The 23,992-nt window shown below is 34.6% G+C and overlaps 1 protein-coding gene across 5 annotated transcripts in view; it reads right to left on the bottom strand.

The window, feature by feature from the left end:
• Nucleotides 1-380: 380 nt before the first annotated feature.
• The window catches only part of LOC115217677 (leucine-rich repeat serine/threonine-protein kinase 2), a 146,424-nt gene continuing 122,812 nt past the window's right edge, over nucleotides 381-23,992 (bottom strand). The window contains exons 54-67 of one of the 5 annotated variants that reach the window (XM_029787452.2): nucleotides 20,075-20,242; nucleotides 19,513-19,611; nucleotides 17,378-17,503; nucleotides 16,196-16,303; nucleotides 13,779-13,883; nucleotides 11,679-11,780; nucleotides 11,102-11,203; nucleotides 7,494-7,663; nucleotides 6,761-6,839; nucleotides 6,215-6,429; nucleotides 4,168-4,323; nucleotides 2,824-3,002; nucleotides 1,596-1,667; nucleotides 381-829 (exon numbers count right to left, since the gene is read on the bottom strand). In XM_029787452.2, the coding sequence (XP_029643312.1) occupies nucleotides 699-829; nucleotides 1,596-1,667; nucleotides 2,824-3,002; nucleotides 4,168-4,323; nucleotides 6,215-6,429; nucleotides 6,761-6,839; nucleotides 7,494-7,663; nucleotides 11,102-11,203; nucleotides 11,679-11,780; nucleotides 13,779-13,883; nucleotides 16,196-16,303; nucleotides 17,378-17,503; nucleotides 19,513-19,611; nucleotides 20,075-20,242 (1,812 nt within the window). In that variant the 3' untranslated portion in view covers nucleotides 381-698. Of the gene's footprint in view, nucleotides 833-1,595; nucleotides 1,668-2,811; nucleotides 3,003-4,167; nucleotides 4,324-6,214; nucleotides 6,430-6,760; nucleotides 6,840-7,493; nucleotides 7,664-11,101; nucleotides 11,204-11,674; nucleotides 11,781-13,778; nucleotides 13,884-16,195; nucleotides 16,304-17,377; nucleotides 17,504-19,512; nucleotides 19,612-20,074; nucleotides 20,243-23,992 lie in introns of those variants that run through there. The other 4 variants (XM_029787438.2, XM_029787444.2, XM_029787430.2 and 1 more) reach the window with 4 other exon arrangements.

The following is a 23,992-nucleotide window of genomic DNA, read 5'->3' on the forward strand; positions in this document are numbered from 1 at the left end:
GGGTAGGCAGTTGGTGACGTTTATGTAGTAAAACGCACAAAAAAATAAGCAAAACACAAGCGTGTGACAGAGTTGGAGGCAGAATTACTTCTGCCTTTATAGCGTGTGAAGAAAACGTTGTGTACACAGCATGTGTACTACAACAGTATTATACATAGTTTTAATACTGAAATTGAAAGGCAGGGGTGAATTATGCTTGCCTAATCTACAAAAAAAAAGTTATTTTGCATTTTATGCATAGTAACCAGAGTAATCTTCATAATTTTATTGAATTAGGTGCATATTTTGCCATAAAAGGAAAATGTTACTATCAATGTATTTTATTCAGAGTAGGTACTGCCTACCCAGGCGGCACATCCCTGATATATATATACATATATATATATATATATATATACGCATACATGCTGTATATATTACAATATAAAAAGCATATCATTATAAGTTATATAAATATAAATAGAAGGATTTCAGGATTATTTGCTCACATATATAACTCCTTTTCATTTCTGACATCCAGTTCTCTTTCCTTTAATAATGATTTCTGCTATACCTACAAGGTTACACATATGGAGGGATAGCATCAACTTCAGTAGACAAATGGTATTTAGTTCATCTGCTGCTGTAGTGATTCTGGTTCTGTCAATTTGCACGAAGAGATTCTAATTTCTTTACAGTTAAAAGATTAATTTACATTTTCAGAAATTCATTTGAGACTGTTGTTGTGCCATTTGCTCTACAAGTTCTGCTCTTTTCTTCAAGTTTTCCACAAAATTTGGGAGGTGATTTGGAAAATCAGCATCCCAAAAACTGATGCAACCAAATAGATCTGCTAAATAATGTAAAATGAAAAATTAATATATATATATATATATATAAGTTCAGCAAAATTTAGATTCAGATGTTTAATAAAATGAAGTAGCATGAAACAATTGTACTACACCACCTTGGATATCCTTGTTGCTTATTATATATATACATACATATATATATATATATATATATATATGTGTGTGTGTGTGTAGTGAGAGAGGAGGAGAGAGAGAAACAAACAGAGGGAGATACACACATAGTTCATATATATATGAAAGTACACTCCTGTGGCTATGAAATCCTGCCTCATCCCCCTTACTCTCCCAACCTTGCACCATCTGACTTCCATCACTTTCCTACCATGATGTCTTTTTTGAAGGGGAAGCACTTTTCAGATGATGATGAACTTATTTCCAAGGTAAAGTCTTGGCTCCAGACACAACCTACCAACTTCTATAGACAAGGTCTTAACAGCTGCATAAAGTGATGGCAGAAGTATGTCACCATTGGTGGTAGTTATGTAGAAAAGACTAATAATTATGCCAAGTTTCGTTTATCCCAGTCCTTGTGAACTAGGTCAGGGGAAATCTTTAATGAACATTCCTTGTTGTCCATACATACGTACGTACAAACAAATGTGCATACATACATGTATACATATGTACGTACATATATACGTACGTACTTACATACATAAAGTTGGGAGTGCTTGTAAATATTATGAGCATTGCCCTTCTTCCCTAGATCAATTAATTTAAAAAAATTATTTAAACATAGTTTACCTTTTCTATTTAAGCCAAGTTGAGGACGAAATCCATAACTTCCACAAATGATTTGGGAAGATGAGCCAGTACCTGTATATAGATATAAATATTTATCTTTTATTATGCATATATAGGGTGTGTACAATTTTGATATGAATAATTATTCCCAGGTGAGAAGCCATCCTCATTAGGTTAACAAACCCCCATTATGCTGTTCCTGTCCAGCATTGAACTGCAACTATCCATGATTGTTCATCAGAATTTTACTGCTGTAAGCAAGAATCAAAATAATACCAGAGATTGGAATTGAACAATCTGACTTTGTAAAGGATGCTAGCACTAGGAATATTTTTGTATTGAGAAGGATCTCAGAGTGGATGGTGGAGATACAAAAAGATGTCTTTATGTGTTTCATAGATTACAGAAAGGCCTTCAACAAAGTAAGACATGGCTTTATTTGAAGAACTCAGTAACCTTGATATTCATGAGAAAGACCTCCAAGTCCTGCAGAGCCTGTACTGGAACTAATCAGTCTTCATAAAGGTGTATGGAGACCTTTGGTGATGTGCTGTGCTTGAGAGGACACATCAAGCCAAGTGCACCCGTGCTAGTGGCACGTAAAGAACATCTTTTGAACATTGGACCTCACGGAAGCAAAGTGACTGAGTTCCTTTTAAGCATTTGGCCTCACAGAAGCAAAGTGGCTGAGTACTTTCCTAGTGTTAGGCTTCACAGAGGCAAGATGGCTGAGTTCCTTTTGAGCATTGGACCTCATGGAAGCAAAGTGGCTGAGTTCCTTTCGAGTGTTGGACCTCACAGAGGCAACGACCAAGGCCTTTGGCATTATGTTGTGCTTCAGAAGAAGACCCACCAAGCTGAGCAAAATCTCAGTTGTGACAGATACCAGTGTCACACAAATTGGCACCTGTGCTGGTGGTATGTAAATGCACTCCAGTGTCACACAAATGGCACCCATGCCAGTGGCATGTAAAAGCACTCTCAGAATGGTTGGCATTAGGAAGGGCATCCAGCTGTAGAAGACCATGCCAAATCAGACTGGAGTCTGGTGCAGCCTTCCAGCATGCCAGTTCAGTCAAATCGTCCAACCCATGCCAGCATAGAGAACAGATGTTAAATGATGATGAATAAATAAATATTATTACATTTGACAAAATAATCTGAATGCTAAAAGGTTAAACACTGTTCATCTCCAATTTCACATTACTATATTCACCTGATGAATTACCTTTGTCTGATAATGAGAGGAGAGATCGAATTGGACCAATGTGTCGGTGTAATGTTATTAGCGGTTGAAGTCTGTAGCAGTCCAGCAAAACAAGATGACCTCCTCCAGTACCAATCCAAAGTATTTTAGTTGCTGCATGTAAACAAGTTGCTGTTATTCTGGACATATTTGTTTCAGTGCTGTAACAGTAGAATTTTATTTTAATTAGCTGTAAGTCTCATAATTAATGAGGAAGGAAATAAGAAGTTGTTGTACTTGTAGCAGAGCTACATATTACATAGTAATATGTGAGTCAACCTGCACAGCTACATATTACATAGAATTATAGGAAAATGTTTTTCTTTTTTTCGATGAATGATTTACAGTGACCTAATATGCCACAATCTGCAATCAGGGATTAATATATACAGTGATTTTTAAGAGATATGTAAAAGATTTTTTTTTAATTTCGTTTCCAGGTAATATTGTAAACATTAACCTAGTTATCTTCTAAATAAAGTTCTTCCCATTTGTAGCTTAATATCTATGAACTTGGTCTTTTCCTTAAAGTTTTACATACTGGAGCATTATCACAGTTTTTAGTCTTTATAAAAATGTGTCTAGACAAATTTTGAAATTTTGATCAAACTGTTCTTATCCTTTTCTAGCTCTTTTGGTTACTACTTCTGCTGGTCATACGTATTTGGCTTGCAGCTAAGCCAACCTCCTCACACTACACCCATAGGGTATAAGCTAGAGTCAAGTATATTTGTACAAATTAATATGGGATGATTTTTGCAGCAATGCTTATCATATTTTTATTGTAGACAGTTTGATAAGGTTAGTTTCTACCTCATATTAAGTCTCAATTACTGTTTCTCTAAACTTGATACATTTTAAAACCAGTTAGTGCCAGAGCCAAGGTGGTATTATTTCTGTAAACAAAGTTGGCTACTCTGGTTCAATTCCTGGCAGCTTACACTTCACTTATCTTGCTAATGTCTTTGAAAATGACATGCATGTCATAACACCAGCTTTCTTGTCACTTGAAGCCAATAAGATTGATCATCCATTGATAGATACTTCTAATCACAAGTTTCAGAAATTGGTTCTGTTGATCACAGTAGTGCAAGAAAAACCAAAAAAAGCAAAAACAATATCAGCTTCAAGTAATTATTAGAATTTCTTTATATTATTCATTCCTGTCAACAAGTAGTTGATTACATAATGTCTAAGGATTAGAAAATATCCAGGACTATATAATGATCATAAAATGTATTTTATTCTTAGTTAAAAATCACTTATTGTTAAATCAGCAGTTCTTAGGCATTTATGGAACATAAACCCTGAATAATATAAACTTACTCAAGGAAGTGAATGATGTTTACACAATTTCTTAGACAGTCTTTAGATATATCCCACATTTCTACTGTACTGCTACTTCGGTGAGTTATGTACATCAGTTTGTCATGAAACATCATTTTATTTATAATTTGAGTATTCTCATCAATGATGGACAAGCTGGAAATAAATGAAATTAAAGAAAAAAACATTTTTTAAATAAAGAAATATATTGGTTTCACATGTTAGCACAAGGCCAGCAAGCTTGGGGGAGTGGGTAAGTTGATTACATCGACCCCAGTTTTCAACTGGTATTTATTTTATTAATCCTCAAAGGATGAAGGGCAAAGATGACCTTGGTGGAATTTAAACTCAGAATGTAAAGAAGGACAAAATGCCACAAGGCATTTTGCTTGGCATATTAACAATATTAATATCTAATACACATTAGCAATTAAGGAAGAATATTATGAGTAAATATAAATATTGATTACAGATTTTGGCACAAGGCCAGCAATTTCGGGGGGAGGGGTTAAGTTGATTACATTGATCACTAGTATTCAATTGGCACTTATTTTATCAACCCCAAAAGGATGAAACATAAAGTTGACCCTGGTGGTGTTTGAACTCAGAATGTAAAGACAGACAAAATGCTGCTAAGCATTTTGCTTGGCATCCTAATGATTCTTCTAACTCACCACCTATGAGTAAACAAATATTAACAACAAATACATTTTCAAACAACAAAGCTATATTCCTTATATCACACCCTAGAAGTAGAGGGAACCTGTGGAAGAGGTAGACCCAGGAAGACGACCTTCAAACATTGGGCTTCACAGAGGTGATGACAAGTGACTGAGACCTTTGGAGATATGATGTGCATGAGAAAACCTGGCAAGCCAAGTGAGACCATAACCATGGCCTATGCCAGTGCAGCATAACCGGCCAATTTAAGAGTACCCTTCAATCATTGGGCAATAAACTGTGCTTGCAAAGACCTGTTGAGTCAAGTGAAGTCACTGTCGTAGCTGATGCCAGTACCACCTGATTGGCATGTAAAAAGCATCATTTGAGCATGGTCGATGCCAGTGCCACCTGACTGGTACCGTGCTGGTGGGATGTAAAAAGCACCATTCAAGCATGGTTGTTGCCAGTGCAACCTGACTGGCTCCCATGCTGGTGGCTTGTAAGAAGCACCATTCAAGTGTGGTCAATGCCAGTACTGCCTGACTGGCCCTCATGCTGGTGGCACAAAAAAAGCATCCACTACATTCTCGGAATGATTGGCGTTAGGAAGGGCATCCAGCTGTAGAAACTTTACCAGATCAGACTGCCAGCCCTCAGTCAAACCATCCAACCCATGCTGGCATGGAAAGCAGACATTAAACAACGCTGATGATCTATTAATTAAATATCAATATCCATAATATTTCTTAATTTAATATTTTATTTTAATATCAGGTTATTTCTGTGGTAGGACAGTCTACAAAACAGAACCTTTCTATGTATCCTGTTCTTGTGAAATATTAAGAACATGAGTTAATATTTTCAAGTCCAAATTAGCTACATTTTCTTCATGCCTTTCTTAGTCAATTTCTTTCATTCCATAACCAATTGTAACATCCTTTTACTCAGCATGCAATATTTATTGATATTTATAATCAATCATATTCACTGTCCAATGATTTTTATATTCAATGGCCACATCAACTCATTAACACTAAATTTCTCCCATAAATTAACATAATGCATATGGAACACATTATTTCTTTCTGCTTCAGATTCTCTACATTTACATGTTTTCCAGCTGTACAGTAGAACACTTCTTACAGATCTCTCATATAATCTGTCTTTCACTTTTCAATATTGAACTGTCAATGCAGGAGCCTCTTCTGGTCACCCCACCCAACCGCTACCTTATCTGACACCAACCTTAACTAGCTAGCCTTAATTCAGTATGCTAATCACAGTCAATCATAAACATATGCCTGACCAGAGAACCAAAAGTTAAATCTTGTATTTCATTAGTTTATCCTTTGATTCTCTTTTCCATAAAAAATAAGAACATTACCAAGAGCCATCATATTTTCTCTTCATTTTCCTTGCAGTGAAACAGAAGCAGTCTTCTCTATCGTAGATTTCTGAATCAAACACTGAAGACGAGAAATGCAATTTGTAGACAGATGTCCCACAACTTGCATAAATTGAATCACCATGTTGTTGAATACAGAGCACAGGCTCATTCAATCCAAAAGAATGAAGATATACTGGAGAATTGTTACCTTCCTGGAAAGATTTAAAATTGTAAAACATAAATGAGCAAAGAAAACTACAATACCAGTCATTAAAAAACATGAAATCAAGTCTTACTCAACTGCTACATTGTGCTATTAACATATTCTGATTTAACAACTAATAGTGAAAATTATCGCTTCAAATTTGAGATGTTTAATCTTAAGAAATGTATAAATTATCTAAAATTCTAAATTTCCTGAACAATTCAATTAAAGAGATTACATAAAAGCATTTTAAAAAGTTATATAAAAGGTTTTGAGCTCTAATATTTTACATCCTTGAAAAAGTTGCTTTTTGGAACCCAAAATCCAAATACACTTACCTCAATCAGAGAATCTAGCTTAAAAACAGCAACATAGCCATTTGCAGTTCCAGCCAAGATAAATTCAGTATAGTCAAACCTAAGAAAGAAAAAAATAAGAGGCACAATTGAATAACAGAGATATGAATTTTAATGTAACTTTATTTCTTCCAATATAAATTTTAAGAGTCATGGCTGTGTGGTTAAGAAGTTTACTTTGCAATTATATAGTTTCAGATTGAGTCCTAGTGCAATGATGCCTAGAACAAGTGGGACTAAACCCAAAATCATGTGGTTAGGAAGCAAACTTCTTTACCACATAACCATGGCTGCACCTCTTACTTTATTTTTTTTCTATATTAACATGCATTATTGGCTGTTAGATATATTTTATCATTACAAAATAATAGTGAAGAAAAATGTTGATATAATAATATGTTTTTATGGCTCCAATAATCCTATTACGATGACATTTTTTATTGTTATTTTCACTAGAAATTAAAATGGAGCAAAGAAAGTCCTTTTACAAAAGAATATAATGATAATCTAATGTGCAAGGGAGCCTTTAGGTAGTTACTTGGTCCTCTAGAAAAATCAATCAAATCTCTCTCTAATAATCTTAAAAGCCAATAATGTAGTTCTAGATAAACATAAACAAAAAATACAGGTTGGTTACGGCTGAAATTCTCCTGACATGGGACATGGTGAATTAGAGCTAAAAAACAACAGCATAGTGATATATAATTTGTCTCACCGTGTGTAGCTGCAGATACAGAGAACTGAGTCGAGTAATTGCACACTGCTATGTAAGAGGATTTTCTTCTCTGCATCAAATACTGCTATACTTCCATTGATACAGCCCAACAATATCACATGTTTAGCTGTATGCAGACAGAGAGGTGTCTGTATGTTAACAATAAAACCCTAAAGAGAAAAAGGAAAAAAAAAAGTAACCATTAAAGAAATCGTTCACGAATAAATCATATTTAAAAAAACAAACAAACATTGTTAGTCATTAAAATAGGGGATAGTACCCTGACCTGTGTAGAATCTCCCAAATTAGTGAAATCAAGTTATCTGCAGGTTAATGTCTGGAGGGAGGGAAAGGATACAGAAGCTTGATCCAAATACAACAGTGTGAGTTCCATTAAAGGTAATGAAGGCTCAGATTTTGGTGTTAATAAAACAGTATGTTAGGTCTACCATGTAAATGAAATGAAAACAAGTCACTATTGACATATATACGACGGGCTTCTTTCAGTTTCCGTCTACCAAATCCACTCACAAGGCTTTGGTCGGCCCGAGGCTATAGTAGAAGACACTTGCCCAAGGTGCCACGCAGTGGGACTAAATCCAGAACCATGTGGTTCATAAGCAAGCTACTTACCACACAGCCACTCCTACGTCTATTTACATTCATTTATTTTAATTTTGTTTGATATATTTATGCAAGGCAAACATGTGGCACTGTTAAGATATATTTTTTTAGTTCATTTCAAGTGTCTGAGACAAACATTTTTTTTTACCTTATTTGGTTTGTTTCATATATTCGACATTTCAAACGCCAAAGAAAAGTAGCCATGTCAAAGACTCAATGACAAGATATCTTTCTATTTATGTTCATGTGAAAAGAACCAAATGAAAAATTGACAATCTATGTGAAGTAATACTGAAATAGAACTAAACTTCATCTTCTTGTAGTATGTTGAAGCCAAATTAGTTTGATAAAGCCTAACCTTTTTTAGGCTGTTGGATATGGCTGAAAATCACGGCTTTGAAGTGAGTTAAATGGAAATGAAGCTCACATCAAAGACCTAGCTGGCTGGGAGTTCACCACTAATGTATAAAATTACTACATGTAATCAAGCCTTCCTGATATCAACTTCTTAATTAAGAATGAGGTTAAGATTCATATGGAAGAAATACGTAGAATGTGTTTATCCTTTAGCAAGAGGTACAACAAAACAAATAAGCTTCAAATTGTGATTGAAACTATCTCAAAGACTATATATTTGCTAGAAAGTTACTTCTTATTCAACTATAGTCCATTCTTGGTGTCATTTGATTCAACACAGAAGAGCAATACTTTATTGAGGGAGTATTGTAATTGAGTTAGCTCAGTGCATGGCTGACACTTATTTCATCAACTTTAGAATAAAAGGCAAAGAAACAAAGTTAATATTTGAACTTGGAAAATAAAAAAAATAAATAAATATTGTAAAAATTTTAGTCTGGTGCTCTACTGTTTCTGCCACCCGAAATAATTTTAAGTTGAGCAAAAAGTTTTTTTTTATGTAAATTGGTTGCATAACCATGTGGTTAAGGGGATCATATCAAACCATGTGGTTTTGAGCTTTATGCTATGGTGTAGCATCTTGGCCCTTCTATATCTGCCAGTGAAATTTGGTAGATGGAATTGGACACAAGCTAATCGTGTATATGTGTGTGTGTGTGTGTGTGCACATGTGCTCATGTGTGTATTTATGCACGAATATCTATATAAATACAGGGTGAAATGGGTAAATTTTCGGCATTTTATATTTTTTATTTTGTGCATGCGTGTTTTTTGATTTTGATTTTGTTGACTACACAGTATGGTAGGGTCAGTTGGGCACTATCTGTGAGAAAAACAGCATTATGATGCAATTCACTCAGCCAGAAATTTGGAAACGAAATATTGTACTGCTTGGCATTCATGCCGAAAGCTCCAATATGAACATTTCAGAGTGTTTGGGTGTCAATCTGAGGATATTACAGAGGATTCAGAAAGAGTTGGATGAGTCTAATGGTGATTATGAAGGTAATGATAATTTTGAAGGTATGGCAACTCAGAAAACTCACTCTGATCATTCTGATAAGAACTCCTGAATTTGTTGGTGAGATCCAGGCCATGGTTGACAATGATCCCTCCAAGTCAACCAGGTCCACCGCCAAGGACATGGGAGTGTCTGGGTTTCTTATCAGACAGGTAGTGCATGAAGACATTTGGTATTCCTCATACAAGATGAAAAAGGGCTCATTTTTATCCCAAGCCATCAAGAGCAAGAGGAAAGACTGCACTATGAAGCTAAGCTTTTGAACAAACTCAAGTAGCCCCTCCAACAGAACATGCTTTGGGTTTTCTCAGATGACAAAAATTCCTGCCAGGATCAGATGGTGAATACACAAAACAACCATTGGCTTGCCATGTCCCCAAAACATGTACTGAGAGTGATAAAAATCAAACATCCAGTCAATATCATGGTGTTTGGAATGATCACTACTGACCACTAGTAATGGTGATGTTATGTCTCCATTCACTTCCCACGTGGAATCAAACTCAACATGGAGGCCTACATCAGGTGCTGCTCTGGATGAAGAGGGTGGCAGCTGGAAGACCCTATGTCTGGCAACAGGACTCTGCACCATGTTACAAAAGCAGGAGAATCCAGTCATGACTGTCAGACAATTTTTGTGATCACATCACCCCTAACATCTGGCCACCTAGGTCCCTAGACTGCTTGATTATCATGTCTGAGTGAGAGACCAACAAAACACCTTATAACACCAAAGATGAACTGAAGGCAAGGATTATGGCAGCATTCACCAACTTACAAGGAGACCATCCAGAAGAGTTGCAGGAGATTCCAAAATTGTGTGAAGGGCATGATTGAAGCCAATGACAATTTTATTGGATAAATTTGCTCTTTAGTATTTCAAGATATTTTTATGTAATTTTGCTAAATATATCTGTTAAAATGAGATGTCAGTGATATTTTCATTTTTGTGTAATTTAAACAACAATTTATTCACCACATCCTATATATATATAAGCATGTATATATATATGTGTGTGTGTACCTTTGTTTATGCTTACCAGTGTAAAACTGATGTTATGTCAAAAAGCATATATTAACAACATGGCCAAAATCCAATTGCTGAAACTAATAATGGAATAGAAATATTATAAACTAAGGAGGCGACTTAAAATTGAAATCTTTATTTATACATTTAATGTAATCTTCATACACAGTGCATATGCACATCTGTATGAATGCTTATATATTTGCATGAAAAAGCTCTGAACTACAAACAGTGATGATTGCTGACATTCCTGTCGATAAAATCGTCCACTTTCAAAAATGAGTGGAACGAAAACTCCTCACTTGATAAACAAGTAAGGATTAACAGCAGGAATGGCATCTGGCAGTAAAACAATATCTTAGTAATATGTATTTGTTTAACCTATGCTAACAAACAAACAAAAAATTGGATGTAGAATGGGTGAAGAAATGAACAGAAGAGAAAATGATAATTCTGAAAAAGTAAAAAATAGAAATTTTAATTTGAAATGAAAGGATTTTAGGTGTGAAGGAAACAAACCTGGAGGTTCACTGCTGTATTGCTAAGTTCAATCCAAGAGAGCTCCATTTTTGTTTCTGAATCACAGGTCAGCCACAGCTCATTTTCCTCTGTGTTATTTTTCTGAATATAGAAAAAAAGTGATGATATTATATCAAAACTTACATTACTTAATCAAAAAAAGAAATTTAGAGCAATGAAAAGGAACAATTAGAAATAAAATAGTTGGAGATAGTCAAACTAAATAATTTACAGTAATTAGTTGAATCCCTTTTGACTCTGATTTCGAATCCCTATGAATTTAACTTTACTTTTTATCCATCCTGAGTTGGTATAAAAATACCAGTAACACACTGCACGGATTGAATTAAATTTACTGGCTTGTCTATGGATACAATGCATTGCTAATATCAGTATGAAAAATTAGCTTCCTCTTGAATGGTTGACCTTGGCAGGTACAAAAAAGAACACCCACCTTACAACTTTTATTTTGTACTTCACCTATGCCATGCCTGTGTCTGCACCTATGCCACGCCTGTGCCTATTATATCAAATATACTAATTACTTTTGAACAAAGTATTACCATAAAAAACTTACTTGAAAAGTCATGCAAGCTGGTGGAAAGGACTTTGAAACAGCTTTTACATCTTTCAAACACAACATTTCTGGGTTTCTCAAGCATGTGCATAACTCTTTAGACTGAAATATGTTTATAGAATATGAAAAGGTTTGAAATATCATAAACAACCACAAATTAAAATTTAAGTTAAATGAAGGAAATGCTTCATGCAAAATAATTTACAGAATACATAAATCAGGATTATTAACAAATGTCTTTAATTACATATAACATCTAATGTATAATATTTACCATCTATGTAGGTAAGTTAAAGAGTCTGGGTAAAAATTACACATATGTTTATATTTAATGCATAGTTTGCACTGTAAACACTGTAAATAAACTTCAAACAACAAAGATTTCTGATCTAGGAAAGAAACCTGAACTTGAGTCTCTAAGAACAAGAGAAATGACAATCATTTCTTTAAAAGGCTGCAGGTGGTATGGTATTAATGAAGTGGAATGGTCTCAACTGAGAACTGGAAACAAGTCAAGGACTTGGTTTATTGAGAGTTTACAGCCACAGTATATGACTGGTAACCATCATTGGTCCTTCTCATCATTGCTCCCACCACCACCACCACCACCACCACTACCACTACCACTTCCACAACCATTAACCTTCTCTCAGTTTTATATCTGCAGTTTTCCATACATTTCAATGTTGCCTCATATCTTTTGTGAGGTCTAATATTCTCATTATTGACCTAATTATTTCTGATTCAGATCTTCTGTATTCTGTCATAGTTTCTGATGTATGTCATAGAATCAAAGAATTTCTGGGAAAAGTTAATAGAAAGTTATCAATGTCAAAGCCTACCTCAGAGATAAATTTCAAGTAGAGCAGAACATTAACTATACTGGATTCTGTTTGCCAATAACATACAACAGTACCACAGTTACATCAACAATCATTTTAACCATTTCGCATCATCATCATCATCATTGTTTAATGTTCGCTTTCCATGCTGGCATGGGTTGGATGGTTTGACTGATGACTGGCAAATCAGAAGGCTGCATCAGGCTCCAATCTGATCTGGCAAGGTTTCTACAGCTGGATGCCCTTCCTAACACCAACCACTCCAAGAGTGTAGTGGGTGCTTTTTACATGCCACCGGCACAGGTGCTAGTCAGGCAGTACTGGCATTGGCCACAACAATGATTTCACTTGACTCAACAAGTCTTCTCAAGTACAGTTTATTGTCCACTGATTGAAGGGTACTCTTAAATGGGCCAGATATGCTACACTAACATAGGTCATGGTTACAGTCTCACTTGGTTTGCTGGATCTTCTCAAGCACAGTATATCTCCAAATGTCTTGGTCGCTTGTCATTGCCTCCAAGAGGCCCATTATTTGAAAGTCGTGCTTTACCACCTCATTCCAGGTCTTCCTGAGTCTACCTCTTCCATAGGTTCCCTCCACTGTTAGGGTATGACACTTTTTCACAAAGCTATCCTCATTCATACACAATACATGACCATACCAGTGCAGTCGTCTCTCTTGCACACCACATCTGATGCTTCTTATCTCCATCTTTTCTCTCACGGCTCTTACACTTTGTCATGCATGCACACTGACATTACACACCTTGCAAGCTTTCGCATATCCTCAGCAGTCACAGCCCATGCTTCACTGCTGTGTAGCATGGCTGTTCACACACATGCATCATACAGTCTACCTTTCACTTTGAGCAAGAGGCCCTTTGTTACCAGCAGAGGTAGGAGCTCTCTGAACTTTGCCCAGGCATTCACATTATTCTATCAAAAGAAATGCTTTTTTATTCACATTGCTTTAAATTAATTATGCACTATTTTGTAGCTTTGAGATTTTGATGAGATAATTGTTAATTTTTAGAATGATATTGTAGGGTTGGTGTGAGAGGTCAGATCTGGTTAGTTTGAACATAAGACAGCTAGAATATTTTGGCTGGATACAGCCACTTTAAATGCTAAAGGGTTAAATGGTGAAAACATAGCCATTAGCAATAAAAGTGCTTGAATATCTTCTTTAGCAACATGATACATTAAAAAAAATTATTAAATATTTATAAGGAAAAAAATTGCTTTCAACACTTACAGTTGGTCTGTTACTTGGAACATACATGAGACATTGACTCAAAAGATCAAGCATATCAGGCCAGCTTCCAAATTTATTGCATAATGACAGTGATATGCGCTCACCCTGATGATAATAAAAATAAAAATAAACATAGCAAAATCATCTATACTTGCGTGTACACACACACACACACACACGAGTGAAGTAACAAAAGTTGTACTCAGCACCTTTGACTGGAGTTACATTTATTTAATAACAGTTTGACTCAGCTCCTTATTACCATGTTCCTTACAGATTCATGGGCACACAGGATTCATCCATTGCATCATTTGATGGTATGTATGTGTGTGTGTGTGTGTGAGTGTGTGTGTGTGTTTGTGAGTGTGCACACGTGTGCGCATATGCAAATTGTGTATATGTGAGCATATATATATTCATATAGAAGCATGAGTGCATGTGTGGATACATATATAGAAAACCATGTATGCATATGTATGTTTTTTTTTAGATATACGGGTAAACGTACGTGAATGTTATATGTGTGTGTAAATGCATTGTACTTATACTTGTCTGTATGCCTCAGTTGAATAAATCTACATTATATGTTACCTGTTAATAAGTCAGGAGATGTGCATAAGCATGCATATGTATACAGATCCATATATGTGTGTGTATGTATATATAAAGACATACATTATATATACAGGGTCATTAGAGCAAAAAAACAGGCCGGTGGCACATAAAAAGTACGCACTACACTATCAGAGTGGTTGGCATGAGGAAGGGCATTGAACTGTAATGGATATAAATCAAATTAATATCCATTTGTTTGTTATATATATATATATATATATATATAACAAACAAATGGATATTAAATTTTGCAATAGTTGTTTCTTTACACAAGGACTCCTTATTTATGTAAGCATAATAAATATTTTGGGTTACATCATACATTATGCATTATTTAAAGCACAGTTGAACAGAGAATTGTTGAGTAATCTATTGATTACCAGCAAGTGAAGTTATATTCAAAATTTTTTTTTTCTTTTTCTTTATGCCTTTAACCCTCCAATGCGGAGTATAGGCCACTTATAGTTGAATTTCATGTTGCATAATTTTTGGCTTCTGTACTTATACTCTGCCATGAATGCCCCCCTTTCTCTAGTTGCTTTTGTGTTGATCTCCGCTACGAGTTGTTAGGCCTACCTCTCCTTCTATATACATCCAGTTTCCACTGTAAAGCACTTTTCGCTACATTTGGTGTGTCTTTTCTAATTGTGCTACCAATCCACTTCCACTTTTTCTTAAATATTTGCTCCCTAATCGAAACTTCATTTGTTCTTTGCCATATCTCCATATTGCTTATGTGTTCAGGCCATCTAATTTTAAGTATACTACACAAGCATCTGTTGATGAATGATTGTATTTGCTTATTTGACTTAACTGTTGTTCGCCATGTCTCAGCCCCATACAATAACACCACTTTTACATTAGAGTTAAAAATTCTTATTTTGTTCTTTATTGAAATTACACTTGCGCTCCATAATTTCTTTAACAGGTGAAAAGTGTTCCTTGCCTTACTTATTCTCCTCTTAATATCTTTGTCGGTGCCGCCTGAAAACATTATCTTACTACCTAAATACGTAAACTCGGCTACATCCTCTAGTTCACTGGTTTCTAGTTTAATACATTCACTGTTTTCTTCATTAATGCGCATAATTTTTTATTTGTCGTGGTTGACTTTCAATCCTAGTTTGGCAGCTATTGCTTCTAATATTCAAAATTACCAATATAAAAGAATAAAGTGGGCATGCTAAAAAAGTGACAATCAAAAATAGTACAGAACAAAGAAAGGGGAAAAATAATTTACGATTATAGACCTTAAGATAAAAGGTAACAACAGTAAATTTTTTACACTTAATCGAGACGCATCAACATGTAGTAAGCCTTTATTCTTTATGAATCCTATATAGCAATATATATATACTAGCAGTATCGCCCAGCGTTGCTCGGGTTTGTAAGGGAAATAACTATATAAGCATTTTTAGAGAGTTACTTCCCTTACATAACCCGAGCAAAAATCATTAAAAATGCAGAAAAATGATGGTAATTTTTTTTTAAATCGTAGACTCATCATAGACTCACGCTAATACCCAGAAGGGTTCGATATGAATGACGACTATAAGATACCCGCTTTTGGTTAAACTACACCGCAAAATGTGGGAGTAGTTAGGAATCTAAATCGGAGGAGACAGAGTCTCACACACACAACTTTAATTTTATATATAAAGATATAAATTCCTATCCGCAATGTTTTATTGATATTGTTAACAACTAACAATAGACAAATACAAATGTTAGATAACATCTACATTTAGAGGATTAGTTAACCGTAAATCACATTTCTGAAAAAGGAACAGATGTTAACTTACAGTGAGAATTGCTTGTTCCATTTCAGATGGATGAAGGAGGTGGCCATATGGATGTTTTCCACCAGACAGGAGGGCGTATAACAAAATACCATATGAAAATATGTCAGCCTGAAATAAAGTTTGTATGCAAAGACAAGTAAAGTATATCATCTAGAATACAGTTCAACAGGTAGAACAGGTAGAAAACTTTGAAAGTTAGACATTGGGTAACATGAAGTCCATAATAAGGAACAGAATGTGGATCCGATCACAAGGTTGCTTAAGGCAATTGGAAATTCTGGTCTGAAACTGGGTACCAAAATAGTTTACAATGGATTCCTCCAGATCTAATAGAAGAGTTCAGTACAACAATGTAAGTTAATAAAATACAAATTGACTATACAGTGCTGAAGGCATGTGGCCAAGTGGTTAAAGTGTTGCACTCATGATTGTCAGATCATGGTTTCAATTCTCTAACTGGGCAGTGTGCTGTGTTCTTGAACAAAATACTTCACCTCATGTTGTTCCATTCTACTTGACTGTAAATGAGCAATCTTGTAATAGACTGTTCAGGGGGAATGTTGTGATCTCAGTCACTTATATGCCATGGAAACCAAGTAATCAGACTATGAATCCTAAGACTTGAAACAGTAACATCCGTTGTCCAATAACACAATGTTCTTGGTGTATTTTAGCAATGGCCTGTACCAACATATGTTAATATTTACATTTTGGAGTAATAATCTAATAACTCAATGTCTTGGCTATGTACACAGTGTAGTGTCAGTGAAAGAATATTAAACCAGCAAGCAAGTTAGCCAACACCTTGCTATATTGGTCACTTGTGATTTTATAGATACTAATATGATATTAATAAAACATTGGTTTATTACACTGGCATAAAGTTACACATTTGCAAGGACAGGTTATAATAGATATAACTGCACTCAATACATCACTATTAGATATTTTATCAGTACCAGAGCAATTACATGTAAAATTATCAAGTCCTGTGTATTTAAACTAAGAATACAGGAGATAGTGATAAATACTGAAATGGTGAAATCCAGAATCTAAGAACACAGAAGGACAAAGGTATTCCCCAAAACTCCCTTGGGTTCTAAATTTTAAAAAGAACTTTTAATTTTATTCTCTACCATTTCTGCAAAACCATTCAAATGAAATATTTATAAAAAGCCTTACTTGGAAGGAGTAGTTTTCCTTTTTGATTACTTCTGGTGCTTGATAACCAGGTGTGCCTTCATTTGCTGTAAGACCATAGAATGTACTCAACTGGGAAATACCATAATCAGAGATTTTGACATTAATCTGAAGGTAAATAGAAAATATAAGTTTACATTAAATGATTCAGATATTTAGTATTAATAAAACGATTTAAGCCATACAAATGAATACAAATATTATAAGGAAAATAAAGAATCCAACCAGAAATTACAAAAAAAAAAAAATTTTTTTAATCATGGTCAAGGTGTTTACTTTGCAACAGTGTAGTTTTTGGTTCAATCCCATTGCATAGAACCTTCTCCCATGGCCTCACAATCAACCTCAAGAGAGTACTATGATACTAAAAACTGAACCAAATGTTGCTAACAGATTTAAAGTTATTAACACTCTAGCAATACTTATATTCATATTGCTTTAATATTATTAACTGAACACTAAGACAAGAAAGATACTGACAGACTGTACTTACCAAGTGTTTTAGGATGATGAGACCTAATTCATCTCAAATTTACCTTAAAGACTACAATCACAGTGCTGGACACGCCTGACAAAAACAGAAGATAGAAAACCCACTCCCTCCAAATGCTAAAACATGAGATTTACTCTATCAAGAAAAAGTAGTACAGTCCAATAAAGAGTTTAATATTCCTGAAGCTCCACTAAAAGAGAACGAAGTAACATGAATGAAGCAGAAAGCCAAACACAAAGGTCAGTTTCAACTGCAGAAAATCTGCAGGGACAAGAGAATGCAAAGGAAATACCCAAAATAGATGCAGGATTCACACACACACCAACTGAAGATACACCAGTGGTTTAAAAGCACCAGACTGAAAGCAGAAACAGAAAGTCTGATAATCACTGCACAAGATCAGTATCTTACAACCAGATTTTATCACCATTGCATCATCAATGATGGAACAGATCCACAGAGCAGGATCTGTAGAAAATATGAAGAAAATATCAATTGTATTGTCTCTGGATGGTTAGAAATAGTGAAGAATGGATACAACCACAAACATAACAAGGCAGCAGCATATCAGTACAGGAAAATACACAGGAGTCACAAGATCAAGACAACTAAGAAGTGGTAGAATCAGCAACCAAACATAGTCACTAAGAACAATGATTTCATCATCCTCTGGAACATGCTCATTCATAGTGGCAAAGAGATAAAAGCTAACAAACCTGACATTGTTGTCAGGGACAAAAGGATGGGAGGTGTATAGTTATCAACATTGTAATACCTCATGAAAGAAATATATGAGTGAAAGTCACAGAAAAGTTCATTGAGTACAAAGCTCTGGAGATCAAAATGAAGAGGACATGGTGGAATATCAAGACTGAAATAATTCCAGTGCTCTATGACTCATGAAGAAAAGAATGGAAAAGTTCACCAACCATATTCCAGGCAACTACTGAGAGAGCTGTCAATCATGTGAAGTCTTACCCATTGTTTGGGCCTAGCACAAGATATAAAACAAGGAGCACAAAATAACAACAAAAATGATGATGGTACTATGAAAACATCACCATATGGTATTTTTATAACTAGCAGAACTATTAACTTCAGGATACTACAAAAACCATGACTCCTTGGTACAAGATAAGCACTGAATATCTGAAGAAACAAGTAGTGGCTTGATGTCCAACAGACAAAAACAGTAGAATTAATTACTAACACAACTGCAGTGCAAATCATTATCATAATTTTAAGTCTGCTTTCCATGCTGACATGAGTGAGACAGGTTGTCATGGTCTGAGTCCTTTCTTGTCTGAGTCTGAGTCTGAGTCATGGTCTGAGTCCTTCTCATCGACTAGTGCTTATTCTAGGGCTGGATGTCCTTTATGTAGTCAACCATGCTAAAAGGTGTACTAGGTTCATTTTCTTATGGTACCAGTACTACAATAGGTACATGGTCATACAGTTTTGAGGAAGTTATATTCTATTCTAGCAACTCAAGTAGTTGACACATTTTTATCTTAACAACCAGAGAAGGATGAAAGGAAAATCTTGAATTTAATCTTAGAAAGTGATGGTAACAGTATGACCAGAGCACACTGATTAGGACCAATAATAAAGTAAATAAACTTACCAGACATGTCGTTGATAGACTGAATACAAGTACATTGGCTGGTTTAAGGTCTCGATATATTATTTGTAGACCATGCAAATACATGAGGCCCTCAGCAATCTGAATTTAGAAAAATCACAAGCATTATATATATATATATATATTTATATATATAATATACACACACACACACATATATATAACATCATTGTCACTGTTTGTTTTCATGCTGGCATGGGTTGTGTGCATGCATGTGTGCAGGGTAAATAGACAGATGGATATGGATATATATATATATAAGCTATGGAGTAATTGTTACTGATACAGATAATCAACAGTCTCTTTGAACTCTAAAATTTAGCAGTGTGAGATAGTAGTGAAAGATGTAGACAAAAAGAGAAGGAATCAAAGAAAGAAAAAGAGAGTCAGAAAATGATAAAAGGAGAAGGAGAAGAGAAAGGAGAATGTGAAGTATTAAAAAGAAGAGAGGAGAAAATAGCAAGGAAGAGAAGAAAATGTGGTAAGAATTACAGAAATGGTGATGGCAATGATGAAGATGAGAAATGTTAAAGAATTTTCTTACCTGCAAAGCTATTCTATGGGCGAGTGTGACACTGACGATTTTTTTTGATGCCAATGCATGCCCCAAAGAGCCATGAGTTGCAAGTTCCATGACCATCATACGTGGCTTGAGTCCAACAGCAAGCAAACATACAACACTGGGATGTTTTAGTCTGCGTAGTATGGTTGTCTAAATAAAGGAAATGTTTATAATGATAAGGAAAGCTTCAGTATGATTATGCAATTACATATAGATATGCATACACACAAATATGTGTGAGTGTGTGTGTGTGTAAGCACTTAATTGGAAAGATATCAATGTGGGCAAGTAGGAAAAAATGAGTACTCAATCATGAAAGTAGACTGTCAAAATATATGATATATTTATTCAGTTGAATTTTAAAATTTTATAGTTCTCAAATAAAATCTGAGAAATGAAAAAAAAAGAAACATTAAAAATCATATGCATGCATCTATGCACACACACACACACACACGCACACACATGCACACACACACACACACACGCACACACATGCACACACACACACACATACACATGCCTGCCCCCCTATTAATTGGTTGATTTTTGAAATAACAAAACTATGAGACAGACTAAATGCAGACATATCAAGAAAGGAAATTAGATACACTCTTAATCTTCTCTTGTTTTTCTGTTCACTTGGACTCTCAAAACACCTATTCATCATTTATGTAAAATCCTTGTACTCTGTCATCCTTCTCAATGACAAGTCCTTAGCCCTTAAACATTACTTTGATCACCAGTGTTCACTTATACCCAGCACTAACATGTTCAGCTGAATTTGACCTCATCCTTGACACATGTGTTAAGGTCATCACTTCAGATTTTCTATAGAAATTATAGCCAGCACTGATTTTGCTATGACATTTTGTATCCAAGACATCAGATGTAAACATACAATGAGATGAAAGATGAAAAAATGGGTAATGGGCATATATGCCATGCTTTGGGAGTTTTTGCCCTTTCATCAGCACCCATCCAACCCATTAATCATCAATTCATTACTTAAATAGCCAGCTGTGTAATGTTATTGGATATACCAGTTTAAGATGTCATTTTACACGTGATTAAAGTGCACTGCTAACACAGTAGTACACAATACTGACTAATAAAAGCATTTAATATACTTTGCTGCATATTATAGTTGCACAACAAAATACCATGTGCCTACAAGTCATTAATATTTACAATCCAGCTTCTAGGAATGCATTTAATATGTATTTGGGTGGATGTTATGAAAGTTTTGGAACAAAATAATCATTTGACATTCACTTGAAAATTTTCAGCAATTAAACTGCAACTGGGATCTTTACAGTTTGGCTTCCACTTTTCAATTTCTTCAATTTTTGTTCCAATTGATTTCATAGTTGGTGAATTGGTGGAGTTTTGTAAGCTCATTATTGACATGAAATTCATTTTTGTCATAAATCAATAAATAAAGAATTAATAGCTTTTAAAGCTTGCAAATTTTGGGTAATTTTAGCCAGTCAAAAGCCAGACATACAGGTGTCTGTTTCCACAGTAACAGGCCAAGCTGTTAACAAGCTGCTTATCTATGTGGCCATTCTTCACTAATTAAATGCTTAATACACATGAGGTATGAGGTAGTCATTTAAAAAAATAGCTAAATAGCTAATTTTTTTTGTATTATTGCGTGAATTCTTGTGTGTACAAATTTGCAAAAATTTTCTGAAAATTCTAAAAATGAAAAGAGTTATGAGGGATTATATGGCATACATAAAGTAGAATTTTGACAATAATTCATTTGTTTACAGTTGACAACACATGCAGTCACATACAAAATGACAGCTTCGAAATCCTGTTTACTGACTGGGTAAAAATTATCAAACCATAAACCTCTGTAACTTTTTTTAAAACTTTTCCCAGAAAAAGTGAATTAGCCCCTGAGATTCAGCATGAAAATTACATCAATACACCAAATTTTAAAATTTTCACTGAACTTTAAAACTTCCACAGGCATAGCCAAACAGAAAAGATCCTTCTGTTGTGCAAACCAGCAATGCACTCCAAATAGTTTAGGAGTAGCATTTCTTTTTCAATTGTTTTGACCACATTTTGATAGGATGGACTGAACCATTTGTTAAAGCTGTATATACAGCACCAACAGAAAAAGTTACTACACCTTGGATAAATAAGATAACTGCACATACAGCTACTGGACACAACAAACAGGCTGAAACAGCCTTAAATTCGCATGTGACTTTCACTTTTCACAGCTATTGTTATGACAGTCATATGACATATCTGCTGGTCTAAACCTTTGATGTGACCTTCCCATGGGGTTGTCACATGACCTTAATACATGAAAAACTAACTGGAAATTCCCTTACCTCAACACATGACCAACCTCAACCAATCAACCTCTACATTAACTGATAGCAATCTGAGTCACACTCTCTCTAAAAAACAAAGGATTTTTAGAACAATAGCCAAAAACAATACAGTTTGTGACACAGTTCCATGTTCCTTGGAATGCACACTTTTGAAAATCATACAAATGTGAAATCAGTTAAGTACATATATTTTTTTAAAACTTTAATTAATCTTCATATATTCTCTGTCAATTTTCCACTTCATTCATTTCTTCTATACTGCTTCTTGTATGAGTAAGTTATATATATATATATATATATATATATATATATATATATATATATATATATATATATATATATGTGTGTGTGTGTGTGTGTGTGTGTGTGTGTATAGTAAATCCAAAACAAACAAAGAACAAACACAAAAAAACAACAATGCAAAGACGTGGCACATGTAAAATATTAGCAGATGCTCAAGGAAGGAAAGAAAGGTGGTTTTACATTTTAAGCAAAGCTCTTCTTCAGAAACAGGAGACAGAGGAAAGTCCAATAGAAAAGACAAATAGAGGAAAAAAATCACCGACAATTCACATGTGATTACATTTTGAAATATATTCACATACACACACACAAGCACATACATACACATGTACATACGAATATGTGCATATGCAGTAGGAATATTTGGCAGAGTTCCAAGGAGACAGGTATTGAACTCAGATTGCTATGTCTCAATGATATTAGAGGACAAGTAAAATCACTGTATCGACTCAAATGCAATTTGTTCAATTATTGATGACATCAGCAAAATACTGACCACTCAAATCTCTTGTAGTACAAGATATCATTAAGAATTTATTTTGTGTGCTTTTTTTTCCCTGACAGCAACATTACATATAAATAGAATTGTCTGTCCATTAGCTGCTAGTGGTGGCATACACCTAAAGCTTGTCAGTTACTAATACAGACATCACTCACAACTACTGGGCTTTTCTCAATATGAAAAAAACCTCACAAACTGTTCAATTATTTAACTGGTGCAAACATATCTTATCTGTTGGTTCTAATGACAATCTATTGTTTTATTTAACAATAAATATTTTTGCGTTCAGAATTTCACATGAACTTCTTGTTTTTGTATCTATCTCCCATCAATTCAACTAAATCATTATACTGGTGACAACCAAAAACCAGAAATAATCAGATTGTTAGACATATGTATACTGCATGCTCACCAATTCACACAAACATACATCTTAATATGTTTGAAATGTATATAGGTAAAAGTACATGTAAACATGCATATGTACACATGGATACAAATGACTATTTACAGGTAAAAATGTTCAGGTCCTAAAATATGTGAAAAAACTGGTATATACAACTTAGAGCATGTAGGTGGGGGTGAGAGGAAAGCCTTGAGTTAAAAAATTTGTAAGAAAATTATTTAAAACAAACATATCTAAAACATAACTGTTTAAAAGAGATTATCACAAGAAAAAACATAATTTCATCATGGCAAAAGTAATACAAGGGAAACAACTAATATAAGTCGTTTTGG

This window comes from Octopus sinensis, linkage group LG1 (assembly GCF_006345805.1).
Source record: "Octopus sinensis linkage group LG1, ASM634580v1, whole genome shotgun sequence".
NCBI classification, from domain to species: domain Eukaryota; kingdom Metazoa; phylum Mollusca; class Cephalopoda; order Octopoda; family Octopodidae; genus Octopus; species Octopus sinensis.